This window comes from Zophobas morio, unplaced genomic scaffold (genome assembly GCF_036711695.1).
Source record: "Zophobas morio isolate AGI-343-1 ecotype UQ-CSIRO unplaced genomic scaffold, CSIRO_AGI_Zmor_V1 ptg000024l, whole genome shotgun sequence".
Taxonomy (NCBI): Eukaryota; Metazoa; Arthropoda; class Insecta; order Coleoptera; family Tenebrionidae; genus Zophobas; species Zophobas morio.
In genome coordinates, this window is record NW_026972129.1 from 19,348,826 (window position 1) to 19,367,466 (window position 18,641).

General features: G+C 35.9%; 1 protein-coding gene across 1 annotated transcript; it reads right to left on the reverse strand.

The window, feature by feature from the left end:
* Positions 1–17,497: 17,497 nt before the first annotated feature.
* LOC135135625 (uncharacterized) lies at positions 17,498–18,486 on the reverse strand. Its single transcript, XM_064064716.1, has 4 exons — positions 18,436–18,486; positions 18,116–18,360; positions 17,920–18,074; positions 17,498–17,850 (listed from the first exon to the last, which is right to left on the reverse strand). The coding sequence occupies exons 1-4, from the start codon at positions 18,484–18,486 to the stop codon at positions 17,498–17,500; spliced, it is 804 nt and encodes a 267-aa protein (XP_063920786.1).
* Between the last annotated feature and the right edge of the window lie 155 nt (positions 18,487–18,641).

An 18,641-nucleotide genomic window follows, 5' to 3' on the forward strand; every position in this document is an offset into this window, starting at 1 on the left:
TCTATATGCGTATTTGATATTTAACTTACAAAAAGGTTAATTTAGTTCAAGCATTTCCATCGAGCTACTAATAATAATTCATTGCTTGAAAGATCAAATAGCTTGGTTGTTTGATGAGCACGACTACAAAACAGGCCAATATGGTGTAATAAGTGTCAAGTAATAAACCAATTAGTTGTTATCACACTCATGTACATATGTGGTATAGGAAATAATGAGACAAGAAATTTATACAAAACTTATTCCATGTTATTCTTAAAAATATTTTACCTCTTATGTGGTGTTTGCATTTTCTGGTTTAAACTATTTTCGACTTAATTGTTTTAACACTATTAACCGCTACACGATCATAAACGATGCAAGTCTCAGCCTCAGCTTCATCACCTGCATTGCAGGCAAATTAAGCTTAATAGATCGTTCACAATGGCAGTGCGCCCTACACAAGAGAACCTGCTTTGACACACCGTAGGAAATTAACATTAAAGAAAGTTTCATTTTGGTCTGTGAACATAATGTAGAAAACATTTTCATAAAGCATAAAAGTGATTGCAGACTATAAACGAAAACTTTTGACAATATAACGGCTTCGTCGACTGACATAATCGAATTCGACCTTCCCTAATATTGTAGCCACGCATTCTTTTCCTTTTTTGTGATTTTCCTTCTTGTTGACGATGCAGAATTAGCTTCTTAAAGTTTATTGCCTTAATAAAATATAATGAAAAAGCAGAGCAACTTCAGTTTCTTTCCCGTTTAAAATTTTTGACATGAGTTGAATTGTTTGGGCTGCGCGGAATGAATCTGTCTGGAGTACAAATCTTTAATATTCATGGGGCTTAAATTAGGATTAGATGCCGTGCTTTTATTAATCTTGCAAGATATGGTTTTTGTAGACGTCTTTTCGGTAGTGCAGGAAAATTGCAAGGAGGAAGTAATAAAGTTTTAGGGGCTTTCGTTCAATTAATGTAAGAGTAAGTTTTTTGATGGAATGTGTCGGGGGAGATTATCTTTGTTCGAATGAGTGGAATCAGGGGTGACTAACGCACAACTAACTAAAACATGAACAATTCACTTGAGTTATCTGCTGCAAATCGAACAAAAATAATTTTCATATTTATTTCCAATATTATTTAACTAATTACGATTTATCGCAAATTCGCAAAAAGACTACACTAGATTAATCAACTGTCGCTTTTAACTTTGTCCAGGATGGTATTAATATAAATCTACACGAAGTTTTATAAAAATTCTTCTTCCATCTCTATATATTCAATGTATTTATGTCTGCTATTACATACTTGGTCTTCCCACCTCGTTTTTGGTCTTCTTCTTCCTCTTGTGATATTTGGTCTCTACAAGGTGATATTTTCACTTTCTTGTTTTCTCCCATCCTTCGAGTGTGACTTTCAGAATATCTTCTCCGAAATTGTCCTTTTCTTAATTTCTTTGGTACATAGATCCGTTTTACAATCGTTCTTTCAAATATTCTTAACTTCTCTTCTTGCGTCTTCATTAGGCTGACCGCTTCGGCTCCATACATCGGTACTGTTCGTTGAGCCACTCTGTATATTCTTAATTGGTGTTCCTGCTAATTATTTTACTTTTCAGAACGTCTTGTATTCTGTGGTCAATCTCTGTATTTCATTGGATTTTTTAGTATTTCTTTCTATTTTTATGTATTTAGCTTTCCCTTCATTTATTACTGGGCCCTTTTTCTTCACTTCTATTTGGATCTATTGTATTATTTTCCTAGGGTTTTCTGTCTCTCGCTAATACTGCTAAATCGTCTACTTGTGTATTCCTTTATTGATGTAGGACGTCCCACTTTACGCTTTGATTATAGCTTTTAATGTTATATTAAATAGAGTTGCTGATCGCGCATCTCCTTGTCTTACTCCGGCATTGTACCGCAGCTTTTGATTTTTTCATTGATATTTTAACCCGTGTCTTAACTTTTTTAGTAATTCCATTTTTTTCCATGTCTTATTATCGTTCTTCTCTTGTTTCCAACGTGTGTTTTGGAGTACTCAGACAATCTTTGATTTAGTAGTTTGGTCATGTCATGTCAGATCAGGCCAGGTCAAGTCAGGTCAGGTCGGGTCAGGTCAGATCAGATAAGGTCAGTCAACTCAGGTCAGGTCAGAACTAAAAGAAAAAGAGGAAAGTCGAGGCGACATATTGAGAGAAGATGGAAAGGAAATAGAGTGGATGAACGAAGTGCAACAGGAGAGGAGATAGGTAGTTTAGGTTCAGTCATTATTGTATGGTTGAAAATTAACACTTCTGTATTTTGTGCTATTGTATATTATTAATGTACGAATAATGTTTAATAATATTTATAATATTTAGAGCCGGTTCACCGAAGCCCGATTAAATATTTGATTACGAATAAATCTTTAATTAAGGTATTAGCATCAAAAAGTACGCCAATTGGGTATCGCTAAACACTTCATTCATGGGTGATTAACTTCATCTCAAATAAATTATTGTTACGAAATAAACCCATACGCCGCCCGGTACGACGCCTATGGTTTCTAGTATGTACGGGGATAATGGGTGACTGATCGTCGCTGACAGCGGCCGGGCGGCGTTCTCTAAAGAAAAACCTGGAAACGGAAGTCGCGATGGGTATTCCAGAAAGACCTCGACTCCGGAACTTCTAGAAAGGAAGTATGGGTTTAAATAAGTGGCGGCTGGTGGCTCAAAATTTCGGATCGGCCGAATATTTTGAGTCTATTTTGTGTGAACCACTGAGATTTTACGTGCTAGAATATACAAAAACATCTCGAATGTTTCGACCTCGACTTGTTAAAATAATTTTTTTATAGGAAATTGACAATTACAGTTTGATTCCAAATACTATTAATCCTTAATTCTACTTGTTCTGTCTTATCATTAATTGAAAACCACCGAAAAAATTATTTTTACTGGGTTCCGCATCGACCGGCGGCTACGGCTTGCCGACCCTGGACATCCACTACTAAATAATAATAATTAAGTAATGACATGCAGTTAAAAAAATGTAATAACAAAAGTACCAACTGTTAACTATTTTCATTTACATTTAATTTTTTAAAAATGTATATGGCAAATTGTCAGATACATTAATTGAATAATAATTATCGAATTAAAATTAAAATGATTTAAAACATTAAATTCATTTCTGAAATATCTGAAAACGCTTAAATGCTAAAAATACAGAAAAAACGCATTTATGTTGTAGCAGAGTTATGTACGAACAATAAAATTTTAGATAATTTAGTGTAATTTTTTTCGTTTATTATTCATATACAGGGAATCCATACTAGGGGACATCTGACCTAGTATGGCAAAAATCAGAGAGTTTCCACCCTCTGCATTACTCAAGTACATTCAAGCAGTTGGGTGGCTTGACGAGTAGAGGAGTGGGAAAACACCCTGATATGGACTTGGGGAAGGTACAATGGGCCCAAATGCGAGGCCTAAGTGCCGGCTGGGTATGGTCAGCCCCCATAATTAAGAATCCAGAATCCAGAATCATATACAGGAAAATGTATTAAATCAACAATTGTTATAAAAAAAATAGTAAGCACTGAAGCAAATCCAATCCCTTATTGTTTTGTAATTTTGTTCGCTATCTTAAATTTTAACCGTTTTAAAAACTAAATTCGTATTTCTGGGTACGGCGAAGGAGGATCTCGGCGGACCTGACGCAACATACGTTCCGCTCGTAAACAGTGCAGTAGACAAAGAGAACGATGAAACCGTAAGCGGGTACTAAGCCGAAACATAGAGCATTCCTGGATACGGCGTGCCGAAATCTCGCCGGCAAAGCGTGTTTATCAGCATTTAAAATTAGCAACAAATGCTTTATTTTGTACCTATAATATAATAAAATATATGTTTTAATATACATGTTCTATACTAAACGTACATTCAAACTTTATTTCTTTTTCCTTAGTCTTCTTGTGTATTTTTCTTTCTGATAATTTCGTCTCTGTTATTTTTTTCATTTATGCCTGATATGATACTGTTGTTTCTTTTATTGATTTGTCTGTTCTATCAATTCCGCTTTGTCTTCTAACATTTCTAATTATTTATTTTCAAGTTTTCTAAACGTTTCATGACCCCTACAACATGAAAAATACATCCCCTACTTCTCTCTGTTTGTCTGTCTGTGTGTCTGCCATCTATCCGAAATTTTATTAGGCAGATAATCTCCGAAACTACTGATTGTTCTCAATTTTGTATGTACACAGTTACACATATTAGGAATATCATGTAGATGGGAAAACGTTAACCAAAATTTGTCCGATGATCTGCAAGAAGAACCTGATGACATCTCCTCAAACTTTGTTTTCAATAAACACAATGCGCCCTGTTTTTGTTTATTATTATTATAATTATTGTTATTATTTAAACCTTCTTGTTCTTTAGTCCCATAATTAATAGGTAGTAATGCAAATCAACCTTACGGTCTGAGGGTAGGCAGCGTTGGTTTGTATATGAAAGGACAGCGGTTCGCGCCCATAGTATTTTTTTTATCAAATTGAGAACGGTTGATCCCATTTTCTCGAAAATGTAAGTATACAGTAATGTCGCGTCCGCATATATTTAATAATAAAAATTGTAGGTTGATTAATTAATCAGTCCACTCCTCTGTTTTAAGGAGACAAAATCAATCAAATTTCATTTTCTTTTAACACAAATGCATGCCGCCGCTAATGCTTGCTATCTAAACGTGCTAATTGTCGAGTTCTTTGTAAGTATAAACATAAACATTAGAAACTAAGCATGTTATTATAACTGAGAGGACATTTTTCCCGTCGAGTATCTGCTTTAAATATATTTTACAATATCCGGACTTGTGCGGAACCCGTCCCCTTGGAATCTGCGACCCCACGGCGTAAGGGCTGCGGAGCTGCTATTTATTCCACTGGTTTTTACTTTATAGGGGTTGTAACGAAACAAAAATCGCAAAATAAAGAGCGAGGAAAGTTCTGTCGAAATAAACTTCGACCAATCACAATCACTTTACACTCTGGAAGATGCAAATAATTTCTCATAACTCTCTTCATTAAATCTATATTTTCCACAACTTTCAAAGAGGATGTTGTTACATATTTTCTCTCATTCTGTCTTCAGCCATAGCAATAATTAGTTTATGTCCGATTGCTCTATAAACGTTACTTTATTTTATAATTTAGCGGCCGTAATGTGGTACTTTATGGTACTAGTACAATATAGACAACTTTATTCTACACTTGTTTTTATTAAAGTTTTCGTGAATACAATCAAACTTACTAACTAAAATAATCTAGGCATGATGGCAATGTTTAATATTTACAACATAACTACTACCAGAAAACGTATATTGGATATTTTCCTTGTCGCATTTCACTGGTTGTTTCTATTACTGCTTCTGCTTCTATTACTGCTTCTGCTTTTCCACATGAACATATCTTCAGCAACATCTTTTTCCGAAAGATTTTTTCCGCAACGTTAATTTTAGCAGTTTCATCAATATACCCCTCCGCTACAGTTGATGAAGGCCAGCCCCCATGTCTTTTCATACGAGGAAAGCTCTGTAGTGAAATACGCCAAAATACTCTCTTCCGACGTTGATTTGACGTTCTTTTTAGAGCACCACTTCCGATGAAGGTTGTAAGTTTCTTCGTATAAATGTCTTGATTTTGATGATAGTAAAGACTCTTTAACACTCCTAGCAATCTCTGTTATCTCACTTTTTGCTTGGTTCGATGTACTAGCTTGCATTTTTCAACTTTAAACGCAAACAGCAAACAGACTAGATTTTTAGAAATTTATTTTGCAATTGGTTTTCCTTAATTTTTATTTTTTTAAATTATAATAATTGTTGCAATCAGACATAAAGCCTTGTATGTAACGCGTACATAAACCGGCTTTATTGACGCGCTTTTTTATCGACTCGGTCGCTACGCTCCCTCGTCTACTAAAATCGGCTTGTCAATAAACACCTGGTTTATGTACTTGTTACATAAATAGCTATTATAAATTTAAGTAAAATTATTGAATCCGTTATGCCTAGCAACTTACATTGTTTTTCTCCGAAACAGTTTTATTGCTCTTGAGCAATATGGCTTTACTTAGAACTACAAAGGGTATTATAGACTGAAATTTAAGATATATGTAGGGTAAATGTGTACAAGAGTACGCACTTAGTGTAAAACTGTCAACAACATTTTAATTTTTTTGGATAGACAAATTTTATGATATGGGTTCGTTATATACATGTTTAGAGATCAGATATATTTAATTGTACGTCCCAAGACCACTATATTTTAAGAGTAATTTCAATTTTTGTCAAGATGTGTAAATGCGCACTCTTAGACAGTTCATTGCACAAGAGTGCGCATTTGAACGCTTATGAGTGCGCATTACATTTTATGAAAAAATATTTGTTTCTAAGGTGAAAATAAATGGGAATAAGTGACTACAGACTACACATAAAACGGGAGACCTATTTCTTCGTACTCTAGTGGTCTTGAAAAGTCGAGAAAACGTAAAAATAGAGAGTCGGTCGACGGACTCGATTACAACACGCTCAGGAAGAAAAAATAAAAAAAACATCACCATAACCACCACCACACAACTTGAGAAGCAGTACAAAGTAGTAGAGTTAAATAATTCATTATCGTATGATATATGTATCTCCAAGGCTATTAGACTACGTATTGCAAACAATGCGCACTCTTATACAATACCTCGCTGCGCACTCTTGTACATTTGTACATAACCTAATGTTTTCAAAGTTAAAAGCTTTTGATTGATAGAAAGTATAAAACTGTTAGGGTATAACGAGACCTTAAAAGTTACAGGTAAGGAAAATTATTACTGTAAAATAAAAGAACTGGTACGTACCTTACAAAAAACTAAAACTATGAGCGGTAAAAATTACATCCATACAACGTGTGAACATAAAATCGTCAGTACGACCAAACTATAAACTATATTCAGGTCACTTTTGCACCTTTATCTCAGGTTTAGCATTAAATTCTGAATGGTATAACTTCATCTTACCCAGATGGCACTAATAAGCAGAAATCATCAGTGTGTACTCTTATACATATTTGCACTCTTGTACACATTTACCCTATATCGATTTTGCAACAGCCTTCGATAAGGTTCCACATCATAATATTCTGGGTTTAAAGGTGATCTTGATACTTTTATAGCTGCCTCACGAACAAATCTTTCCAAGTAAAAGTGAGGATGTTAGTGGAATTCCTTAGGGATCCGCCCTGGGTCCCATGTTGTTTATAATATTTGTTTCTGATCTTTTAACACTTCTAATAGTAAAATCGGCCTTTTATGCTAACGATTTGAAATGTCGCCTCTGATTTTTGATGCGTCTTCATCGTTCGGGTCTATTTAGTACTCGAGACTTTATTACTGGTTGTGTAAGCTAAATTGATATTTTGTCCGAAGTAGGAAGCTAACCTTGCCTTAGAACCATGTTTCTTTATGTCCAGGCATGAAACCAGTAGTTACCAGAGGCGAATTTGCTAAAGCAAGTGAATCATCAAATTTAGATATCTGGGTAATTTTGTTTGTAGACCACTTTTATCCGACCTTCTTGTTTCAGTTTAGTACTTTGATATTAAAAACTGTATGAGTTATTGTGCTCCAAGCGAGGAACAAAAATTGTTGTTTGAAATAACATCATTTACATAATAAAATCCATGGTCAACACAACTTAAGGGAAAACTGAATAAACCTTGGCAAAAACAACTTTAACATGTTAAACTATAAGTGCCCTGGGGCTGCGGATTTTATTCGGAAATTAAACAGCAACAAGGCTAGTCGTGCTAGAAGGATTAAATATATTCAATGGATTTTGTGCCTTGACAATTGCACACATGCTTATTTTTCACAGTAACAAATCAGAACATAAAGTGTTGCATGCTTTGAAACAGAATCTAAATTTAATATTGTTTTAAAGAAGGGTCAACTCAAATAACATCTAGAAAGACGAACTCCGAAAGATTTCCACGGGATTTTATAACTAAGAAATTTCAGGATTTTAGTTTAGCCAAGAACTAAGGTACAAAAATTCTTTTCAATAACTGTAGTATAACTTTGAAAATAAGAGTTACAACTGGGTCTCTTACCGATTAGTCCTCACTTTAAACCGAAAAGATGTTTTCCATTTTTCGTTTAAGATATTTTTGTATTTAAATTTTTACGATTGCGTTTAATACCGTGATTTCGTGCTCGCTCGCCTTTACCAAACCCTCCAGGGCGAATCTGTGCACGATGCTTAATATGTGATATGTAAATATCCTTAAAATCGATTTGACCCAGATTGCTTCACTCGACAAAACATGTCAAGTGTTCCTCTGTATGTTGGATAATGTTTGTGCGGTGTTCTTCGAGGTAATTCTCAGTATAAATTTTCTTTATCTTAGCAACTAAGCAATGAGTACTTTGTGCAAAAAGTTTAAAGCCAGTCACTGTACGAGTTTTATCCTTTATCGATGCAAAAGCTCTCGAAGCTCTGACAAAAACAACATCTTCCCTGGAGAGCTGTCAGGAAGGCTTGAGAAAGGGCCATGGCTCGACCTCGAGGGTTTCCAAGTGCCACCTTGGGAAGCTTGAAGCTTCTGGGAATACCAGAAAGACGCCGAATACATATCTTCCCCACTTAAAAAATGCACGCTGGTAATAATGGGGGAATGTTTATTCGATAATCTCCTGTGGCTCGTGGAATCAAACAAAACTCACACTCAAAGGTGTGTTAATTTCAGTCCTGCTTCTTGCAGAAATGTGGATTAAAGTTGTGATTGCATGTGACTGGCGGTGTGGGAAGATTTACATTTGATTTATTTTTTATGTGATCAATACGTTCTGAAAGCTGTGCAACAGTATTTTTCTCGAGTAGGATTATGTTTGATCTGATGTCGAGACAGTAGTATGACAGGGAAAGAGGCGCACATGGAAGATTTCGACATTGCTTTTTAAGTGTTAGTAAATCCATGTCTCAATAATGCAAGGGGGATGTCGCGCCGAGGCCTTAAAACATTTAGAAATACTTCTATGTTTTATAAGGAACGTTTTCCTGCTGGAAAACATCTGATGATTATTTTTTAGCGAGGGTCTGTAATATTTGTACAGAGGCAGTTATTTTCTGACTAATTATATTATATTAATGTTAGTAATATTCGCGATTTTATAATTTGAACCCACCATTCGAGATACGTTGCTTTAAAAAAAAAAAAAACACTACTATTTAGCAGGAAATTAAATACCGTGTACAAATAAACTAGCTTTCCTGCCTTTATAGCAAAAACAATAAACGTTATGTTTGTTGTAACTGCAATATTAAAAAAAAAAAACTAACTCAACGGAAATTAAAATGTTGAGAGGGTTTTTAAATTTTATGCGCTGTTTAATTAAGTCAAGTTAACTTCGTCTAGATATGAAAACTAAAAACTCACTAGAATACGTAGTAATAACGTTATATTGCAGCTGCTATTAATTAATTTTTTTTATTGCGGAGTCGATAAAATTTTTACAGTTTTAATTTTAAATTGTAATTACTGGAACTCACTGAAAGCGAAAAGAAATGTTTATTCAACTACTTTAGGAAACGAAGCAATAGCGGAGCTGATATATTTATACAGGTGACCAAGTTTCCCCTATTTTAGTTTTTTTGATCATTACACATTTATTTTTTAGCTAACTTTATTTTATAAAACTTTTGATGAAACCTTATGCGTTAGTAATCGGTTCTGTCTACATTATTACATCTACCTAGTCAATAAAGGAAGAGTGTTCGCATGAGAAGACTTGACACAATTAAACAGATCAAACGATTTTATGGCATTCGACCTTGATTGCGCCACTCTTCTCATCCGGATCTCGATTCACTTCGAATATTGTTGCAGATTTGTTTTAAACTTTATTAAAATTGACAGGTTGAGGCTATATTTGCGAGGAAACCAGTGCGTTGCCCTACTACCTAATTAAATAAAAAAGAGTGTTCAGATGAGAAGACTAACACAATCATGGTCGAACTTCATAAAATTGAAGTGTCCAGATAATTAAACGTTTAACGCTTAATTATCTCGACATACAAAAAATAAATTAAAAAAGATAGTGGGAATTAAAACATTTTTTTAAATAAATCTTTGTAATAAACCCTGTCGGGTGAGTAGTTTTACCACAGTAAAAGGGAACATTAAACATTTAAATCGGCGGCGCTATGAATGGGATAATATTCGTCTAAGACGGGTATTTGGACATTACGAGATCACTATAACAACGATCATAACATAATCGCAACAGTAACTTGGAATGTAAGTGCACGGAAAATAGCAACTTGCCAGATGACAGAAATGAAAATCAGTTTTACGATGTCAAAAACATTGCCCCGATCCACATATCAAAGTTTATTTAACCTGCAAAGGACTTTACTGAACTAATTAAACGCAGCAAATATCCGATATCGGATCGATTTGGGCAAAACAATTAATCCCTAAAAGTTCTTCCATTTGCAGCATTTTAATCTCCTTCAATTTGTTTGTGGGTCGAGCGAAGGGTAGCTAATCGATCGTCCTGCATAAATAACTCAAAATCCACAAGTTTATAATGACAAATGGCTTAATGTAACTATTAGCGTCCGTAATAAGATTCACGTCCGGAAAATATGGAAACAAACCCTCTTAAAAAATATTCGTTTGCCGGGAATTTCTTTCCAACCTTGGGCAATTTATCACTTTTGTACTTATTAAAAGTCATAAATTCAGCGAAAAGAAGTTTTAAGCTGGATAAAAAGCGACCCTTAATCAATTGCACCGGTTATTAGCAGCCACACGGGGCGCAACCCCCGAAATTAGGCAATATCCTCCAAATAATCACTACGCCAACTCTTACAAACTAGGAAAAACGTAATCAGCCCTAAAACTCGCACAATTATCCCGGTAAAGAACGGCGTGCCGCAGCCAGGGGCGGAGACAGGGTAGAACCCTCGAGTCGGCACAAAGGCGAGTTTATGTACGTATAAATATTAGAACAAAACATTTAAATATAATGAATATAGACATGTATAAGTATTTGTCGTAAGAATGTATACATTGTGCTATACGTAAAGTCTGCTATTGTAAAATATGGATTAAAATTAAGGAACAAACTACGCAGTAATTTGCTACAGTGACAGTTTCCTAATGGTCCTAGAAAAAATAATAACGGCATAAAGAAAAATTAATTTTTGCATTTGTAAGGCATGTGAAACTTAGAGACGAATAATGAATATTATGCTCTTTATCAGACGAATTCATTTTAAGATTTTGTTACAGAATTTGTAAATTAGAGCTGTATTTACGGTGTTTATACAATAACAACAAAACATACATCAATGGATAAATGACTTAATACTATTAATACTAAATAATTGACACCATCAATCTGATAATTTCGAATACTAAGCTAGATAGATTTGCATTATCTATAATTGATTTTTTGTATGCTGCTTTAGGGTTTTCGAGAGATGTGAAAAAATATTTTCATCACTAAAATTTGCGCTGGATATATCTATTTTTGTGATTTTGATTACAGACGATTTATATGTTGGAACAGGTTTCGACGTAATCGAAATGGGCCTATAGTTATTTATGTCAGTACGTGCTCTTCGTTTATGTACAGGAATCACATTCGAAGCTTTCAGACAGTCTATAAGACTTGTCTATGATTACACTTAGAGGAGTTGAAATAATGGACGAGCTTTGAAAATGTGACAAAGTATTTCACCTAGTCCAGGTCATTTTTTCTTTGATTTGTAATTAATAGTTGGTGCTATTTTTTGACTATGAAGATATATATCGGACGATTTGTTTCCTATAACAATCCATTCAGTAGTTGTGTTAATTTCCTTCAACAACCACATTATTTTGAAGAAAAGATCCTCAAGTTTTCAAAGTTTAGTATTTTTTGGCATAATAAACCTTGCTGTATAATTTATCCTATAATAACATACGAAAAAATTACTTAAGTTTACCTTTATGAAGATTTATCGGTAAATTTTTAATAGGGTTTAAGGAAAATTAAATTATTGCAGTAATATTACTACCAAAGCTTTTTTTGCGATCAAGGATATGAACGGAATTTCTTAACTGAAAAGTCCATTGTATATTTACGTGAACTTAAAATGTGGAACACAATAAATCTAAATTAAGAACACTTTTTACTGCGAAAAGTTTGAAAGGGATGAGCCATTATTTTTCGCAGTGTATATTTCCGTGTCAAAATTTATTTGAGTTTAAGTAATGATGTCGCTCTCCTGATTTTAATCTATGAATCCATTTTCTGAGAAGCTTTTATGTTAAACTTTTATTTATGTTCCATAATTTACCAATACGTTATTTTAAAATTCTTTAGTATGGAACGAAAACCGTGTATAACCGCTATGTTTCCGAGATTAGATCATTCAATTTGAGTTTCTCCACTGGTAGTTTTCCTAGGATTGGGTCGCTTGAATTAAAAAAAAACCCAGTTAAATTTCATTATTAAAAGTGTTAGAGAGCCATAAAGAGAAACGTCAGACATAAAGTTAAAAATACTGCAGATTATTAAACCACTAATGTCAAATTACACATTACAGTTGTGAGTATTGTGAAGTAAAATTTTGGATTTCTCGATAAAAAATTCCTTACTTTCTTTAAAAAAGTGCAAGTCCAATTCTTCCTCTGCTTTGCACTCTTTGTCCAGATAACAATTGGCAGTTCTTGTCAATTTCCATTGACATCTGCTCAACCTCATACTTGTAAAATCCTTTGATTTTAGTATACCAAGAGAGTTAAAAGTATGAGACTGTTTGACGTCGTATTCTTTCTGTGGCAGTTTTGGAACTGCCTGTGGATATGTACAATCCGTAACTGAATTTTGCTATTAAGCGTCCGGAAAATTAACACACCAAACATGCACCTTTCCCAAATTTGATTACGGGTAGCGTTGTTTATCTTTAATTTTAACTAAGTCTTATCTTTCAATCCACTTTCCAGTTGTCATAGATATGACCATAGTTTGCGTAAACTGAAGTTCTCTAGGGCCCCCAATATTTGACATTAGCTTGATGATAACCATGATCTTTCTGTCTGCTTTGTCGTCACCCTCAGGTCTGTTCAATAGAAAGTGGAAGTATTTAAATTCCTGGCTCGTTTTAAATTTGAAGTCTTCTATCACTGTGATAGGCAATACTTTAATTTTTCTTCTTCCAATCATGATGATTGCATCTGTTTTATCTTTGTTCATTCTCAAATCCATCTGATCGATTTTGTGGTGAATCGGCGTCAAAGCATTTTTTGTTCTTTGCTTGAGTTGTTCTTTCCTTTTCCCCGTTATAACCACAGCCAAATCGTCCGCTTTTAACCTTAGTACTTGTTCATACAACAAATTCCACAGTATGGGACCAAGAACTGGTCTTTGTGACACCCCTACTTAATCTGACTTGACATAATTCCTGACGTGATCTTACCTGACCTGATTTAACTTTACCTGGCTTTTTTTATTTTGAGGGGAGAGGCCGTACTCCTAGAACCACCCGATATGTGGGATTCCCCACTCTTGCTGTTCGGGGTTTTTACGGCATACTTCGGAGGAGAGTCGTCTTGTTTCTTCAACTTCTCCTTCTATCCTTTAATTCAAATCGTCTCCTATCTTCTTTTTTCTTCATAATATTTTCCATTATCCCTATTATTTTCTTTTATTATATTTATCATCTGTCTGCATTATCGTCCGCATTATCGTCTTTCTCATTATTTCCTCTATTACTATTTTGATGGCATTGAACAAAACATGTTTTCGCTTGTCAGCGTCTTCTTGGTAGTATATCCAGATTTCTGCTTCCCATTTTTAATACTTTTTAGATAGCTCTAAAGTTCCCCGTGATTCTTTCGCATTTGGGTCATGTAGTAGTTGGTCCACAGTCTAATATTTCAGAGTTTTCTTATTTTTATCCACTTTCCTATCCAACTACCTAACTGCCACCGTTCCAGTCATTTTGGGAATACTTTTTTCGTACCTCAAATTTTTCTTCTCTATTTCTTCTTCTTCTGGTTGTCTCTTCCGCTAATAGGTCCCACGACATCACTACTGGTGTGCTCAGAATATTCGCAATCCTTTTTTGCCCTTAGATTTATCTATATTTTTTAGTTTTTAACCCATCCTTCCATATTACGCATTTCCCGCTGACAGGAAAGTAATTTTTCAGCATCAAGTTGTGAAACAGGACATCGAAGTAATCGACGTTATTTCCAATTATCGATTTGACTACTTCAGGTGGTAGACCGTCAGGGCCTGGAGCCTTTCTATCTTTTAACTTGTTACGTACCGCTAGTATCTCGTCTTCCATGAATTTCTCTACTTCGTATTTCTTTCTGGAAGACTTTTTTAGGATTATCAGATTTGTCCTCCTGAATTTCCATCTGCCGTCCTTCGGTTTTTTATTCGGCATTTTCAATAGTATAAATTGGTGGTCGCCACTCAGGCTGTTTGGTCTTATTACAGCCGATAGTCACGTCTACGTATGATATTCCATTGTGGTTTATCAAGGTGGGTTTCTTTCTGTCGTTAAGGATGTTTAAGTCCAAGGCATACGTCCAATCTAGCATTGTCACTCCCTTTTCATCTGTTTTGTTCTCGCTCCAATAGTGGTGTTTTGGGTTAAAGTCGCCCGTGATGACAAGTTTATTCTTTTTTCTGTTTCTCTTCTCTAAGTCATTCATAGACGTAGACGCTGTACTAAATACATATATTCTGCAAGTTCGTCGCAGATAAAGCTCGGACCAGCACCATATTTCATCACTGTGTAACTGAGTAGAATTAACGATTGATACTGTACAGGGTTCATTTGCGTACATATTCCTCTTGCCTATTTTGTACTGCTTCGTCCTTTTTTCTGATTCCTTTGTCCTATTCTTTACTGCTTCTCATTATTTTAACGCTACACTGGGAACCATGAAATATGGCCTTCGTGATGTTATCGCCTTACTCTGTAATATATCAGAGTGCTCGACTTTCGTATTTGCAAAGCATTTGCGGTGCCAATTCTTGTTACATATTTTGGCAAGATCCTCATAGGTTTGAAATTTTTCCTTATCTAGGTCTATCTTCAGTTCTGCATTAGTCTCTTCCATGTTGCTCTTGTATGGATTTTTGTGTTTGCTCTAGTTTCCACGGCCATAGTCTCCTGTTTTTTCTTCAGTTTTTTCAGATCATTTTTCAGTTTCATCATTTCTCCTCTACACTTTGATGTCTTTGTAGACATTGGACTGAATTTCTCTGTTTGATCTATCTTCGCTTTTAATTTTGAGAGACGGATTGTCGGCTGGATATCTAATAACTGTATGATTCCTGGACCTTCAGACATGCGCTTTCTCTTGACCTGAACTTTTTACCTTTTTTTATATATATTTCAGAGGAGGCAGGAAATCTTCTAAAGACACTCGGGGTGTTTAAAAAGGTGCCCGAGCGTGTTGGATTCGGGCCAATCTATGGCGCACCTACCAATTAAACCCTTGCCTACTCTTCTTCTCGGACTTTCCCCTGTACCGTTTGCACATAACTTCAGGGTAAGTCCTGTATTTTGATATCATTAATAATGTTCTTCGCCTTCTCTAGTCCTCCTCTTTTGTACTGATCTCCTTTATCATGAAACTTGGTTTTCCTTGGTAATCTGGACCCCTATCCCCATCCCCATTTCATATCTTTGCCTGTGCCATCTCTGACATCTAAGTACAGTATGTTCTGCGTCATCATACAGATCATAGTACATACATTTACGATCCTCTCTTGTCCCTATTCTTTCAACGTACGCCATAAAACATCGATGCCCCCACTTTTATTTTTGGGCTCATACCGAAAATCATGGCCCGTGACTTTTCTGGAGCTATTTCCAGGTGAGCTGGAGCTCAATGAGCTGGTTTCTTCTGCGTGGTGTGATGAATATTGTCAGGTCATCCGCATAGGATATCAATTCTACTCCTTCCCCAATTTCCAGTTACATGACGTCGTTATACAAAATGTTCCAGAGAATTGGCTCAGGTACGGATCCCTGGGGTACCTTTCCACCCACTTCCATATCTGTGTCTCTTTCAGTCTGTATCTTCCTGTCTTGGAAATATGATTTAATTACGTTGGTAAGATAAAGTGATGTCTTTCTTCTTTTTAGGCCGCCGCTCTTTTCTACCTCCTCCATCAGCCTTTTTAATATTAGATATTGGTCTGCATTTGCTTTCTTCCTTTTCATACTTCTTAGGTTTTTCTATTAGTACTAACCTGACGGTTTTCCATTTTTCGAGGAAATTGTTTCGTCTCAGGAGCCGGTTTTATATATTTCTCGGCAAAAAGGATGTATTTGCTTCTTTCAGGGCCTTTGCAAATCTCGCACTATACCGGGTGCTTTCCCTGGTTTTAGTTTGCAGCAAACCTGCATTATCTCTTCCTCGGTGAAGTCTTGTATCTCTTCAAGGATTATCCTACACCTCGTCTCACTTTGCTTTGGCATAAATAGTTCCTTAAACACCTCTATTCGTTTCTCCAGTTTCATTTGGGACTTTATTATCTTGTAGGCATCTCCAAATATGTCCTGTTCAATATTCTGGCTGAGTTCCTTCCATTTCTCCTCTTTAGCTTTTTTTCTGTCATTTCTGAGATTCTTCTTTGCAAGTGACTTGACCTGACCTGACCTGACCTGACCTCATCTTTTTTTTAATTGTCTCGGATGTCTCTTACGTACTTGGTAGATATGTACCGACTGTAGGTCTGGCCGACTAACCGACTAGCCGATTGTTCGGCCAGTAAAAACCGACTAGTCGGCCGACTGTTCGGCTTTGCTAAAACCGGTTTATAAATGCGACAAACAGTGTTTTTTTTATATTTCTCTGACTACCTTAAAGATTTGTTCTATTTTAATAAAAGGAATAACTAAAGTTCCTTTGTTTTCCAAAAAATGTGTTAAATTTGTTTGGATAATTTTAACATTTAATTTTTTTTGTAACTCAGTACAAAAATAAAGAATAACACAATTTAGGGCCAGTTTATAGAATATTTCAACTGAGATTAAGTTAATCGCGCATTTAACAAGGCCATTAGCGACGTCTGATTGGCGTAAAGTCGGTCACATGGTACTTTAACGCGGGGTTAAAAATTAAATCGCAATTAAATATTTAATTGAGGTTCTGTCAACCGGGTTTAATTGTTTTATATACTATTTTAATTTTAATAAAAAAAGCCGACCGATCGGCTGTTTAGCCGACTAGTCGCCGACTGCAGCCGACGATGAAAAACGGCCGAATAGTCGGCTTATCCGACCGGTCGGCCACTAGTCGGTACATCCCTAGTACTTGGCCTTAGCATCTATTACCTCTCGCATGAAGTTTTCTATTGCGGTCCACTTATCTTTGCTTTCCAGCATTGTTTCCACGAGATTCTTGTCGTCAATTTTTTTGCCCATTTGCTCTTCCAATGTTGTTTTCTTGTTTCGTCATTTTGCACACGCAAAAAGTGTGTGCTCTGCTGTATCGTCTTCCTCACACTCGTACCAGCATTCGCTCGTTTCGCTCTTGCCGATTCTCTGTGTCTGTTTCGCAAAGTTCCCGTGTCCCGAAAGCATCTGTGTCACATAGTAGTTCTTCGTCTCGCCACACTTCCTATTTACCCACTTCTGGAGATCTGGAATTAGTTTTTTGGTCCATCCTGCTGTTTCGCCTTCTGCTTTATCCCATCTATTTTGCCATTCTTTACATATTTTGTTTTCAATTTCCTGTCTGTGATCTTTCCCCCTTTCGTACACCTGGCATTTTTTCTGCACTTTCAAATCTATCGACATCATGCCGGCTGCAACAAATAATGCGCTCATAGAGATTGTACGATAGCCACTGGTTATCATGATAGCTATTCTTCGACTTGTTTTGCTCAGGAGACTTCTGTAGCATCCATACAGCAGTGTGGAAAGTGCCACCGTAGCTATGATTTTTCTATCTGACGACCCTGGCACTTCTATGTTTGACATTATACTTTTTAGGTTGTTGAACGTCTTGTCAGTTCTCTTAGTGACGTCTCTGACATGCGTTGTCATTTTCATGTCCTTGTCGATTGTAACCTTAGGTATCGGATCTCTTCAGTTGTCCTCACCGGAGGTCCACCTTGCTCTAAATTTAGCGTCATGACTTTTATCTTGCGCCTGTCCTGTAGAAGCACGGCCTGTGTTTTATGCTCCGCTAGCTCTAAACGTAGTTCTTTTACTTTAGATTTTACCATTCTGTAGGCCATTTCTGTCTTATGTTTTAATTCTTTCTCCTCCTTGTCCACGATTACGATTGGCAAATCCTCGGCAAACGCAATCAACTACGGCATTGTTTTTAACAACTTATCGTAGAATATGTTCCACAATGTCGGCCCCAAAACGGAGCCTTGCGGTACCCCGCAGGACATTTGGAACATACCCTCATATTCTGTTTCTATCCATCTCATTCTAGGTAACTTTTCATTATTCGAATCAAATGTGGTTGCACGTTTTTCTTTTTCGGTTCTTCCAAGGTTATGCTCCAATCGGTTATGTTAAATACATTCTTGATGTCTAGTGCCACCATTGTCGCCACCTTTCTATGTCTATAGGAGGTTTTCTT

What these genes read in the sequence shown, in the direction of transcription:
- LOC135135625 (XM_064064716.1), bottom strand. Translation starts at nt 18,486, where the DNA reads ATGAGATGGATAGAAACAGAATATGAGGGTATGTTCCAAATGTCCTGC. An exon ending in TGTTCCAAATGTCCTGCGGG is followed by an intron (nt 18,361 to 18,435) that starts GTACCGCAAGGC and finishes ACAATGCCGTAG; the next exon opens with TTGATTGCGTTTGCCGAGGA. An exon ending in AAGTCTCCTGAGCAAAACAA is followed by an intron (nt 17,851 to 17,919) that starts GTCGAAGAATAG and finishes TATTTGTTGCAG; the next exon opens with CCGGCATGATGTCGATAGAT.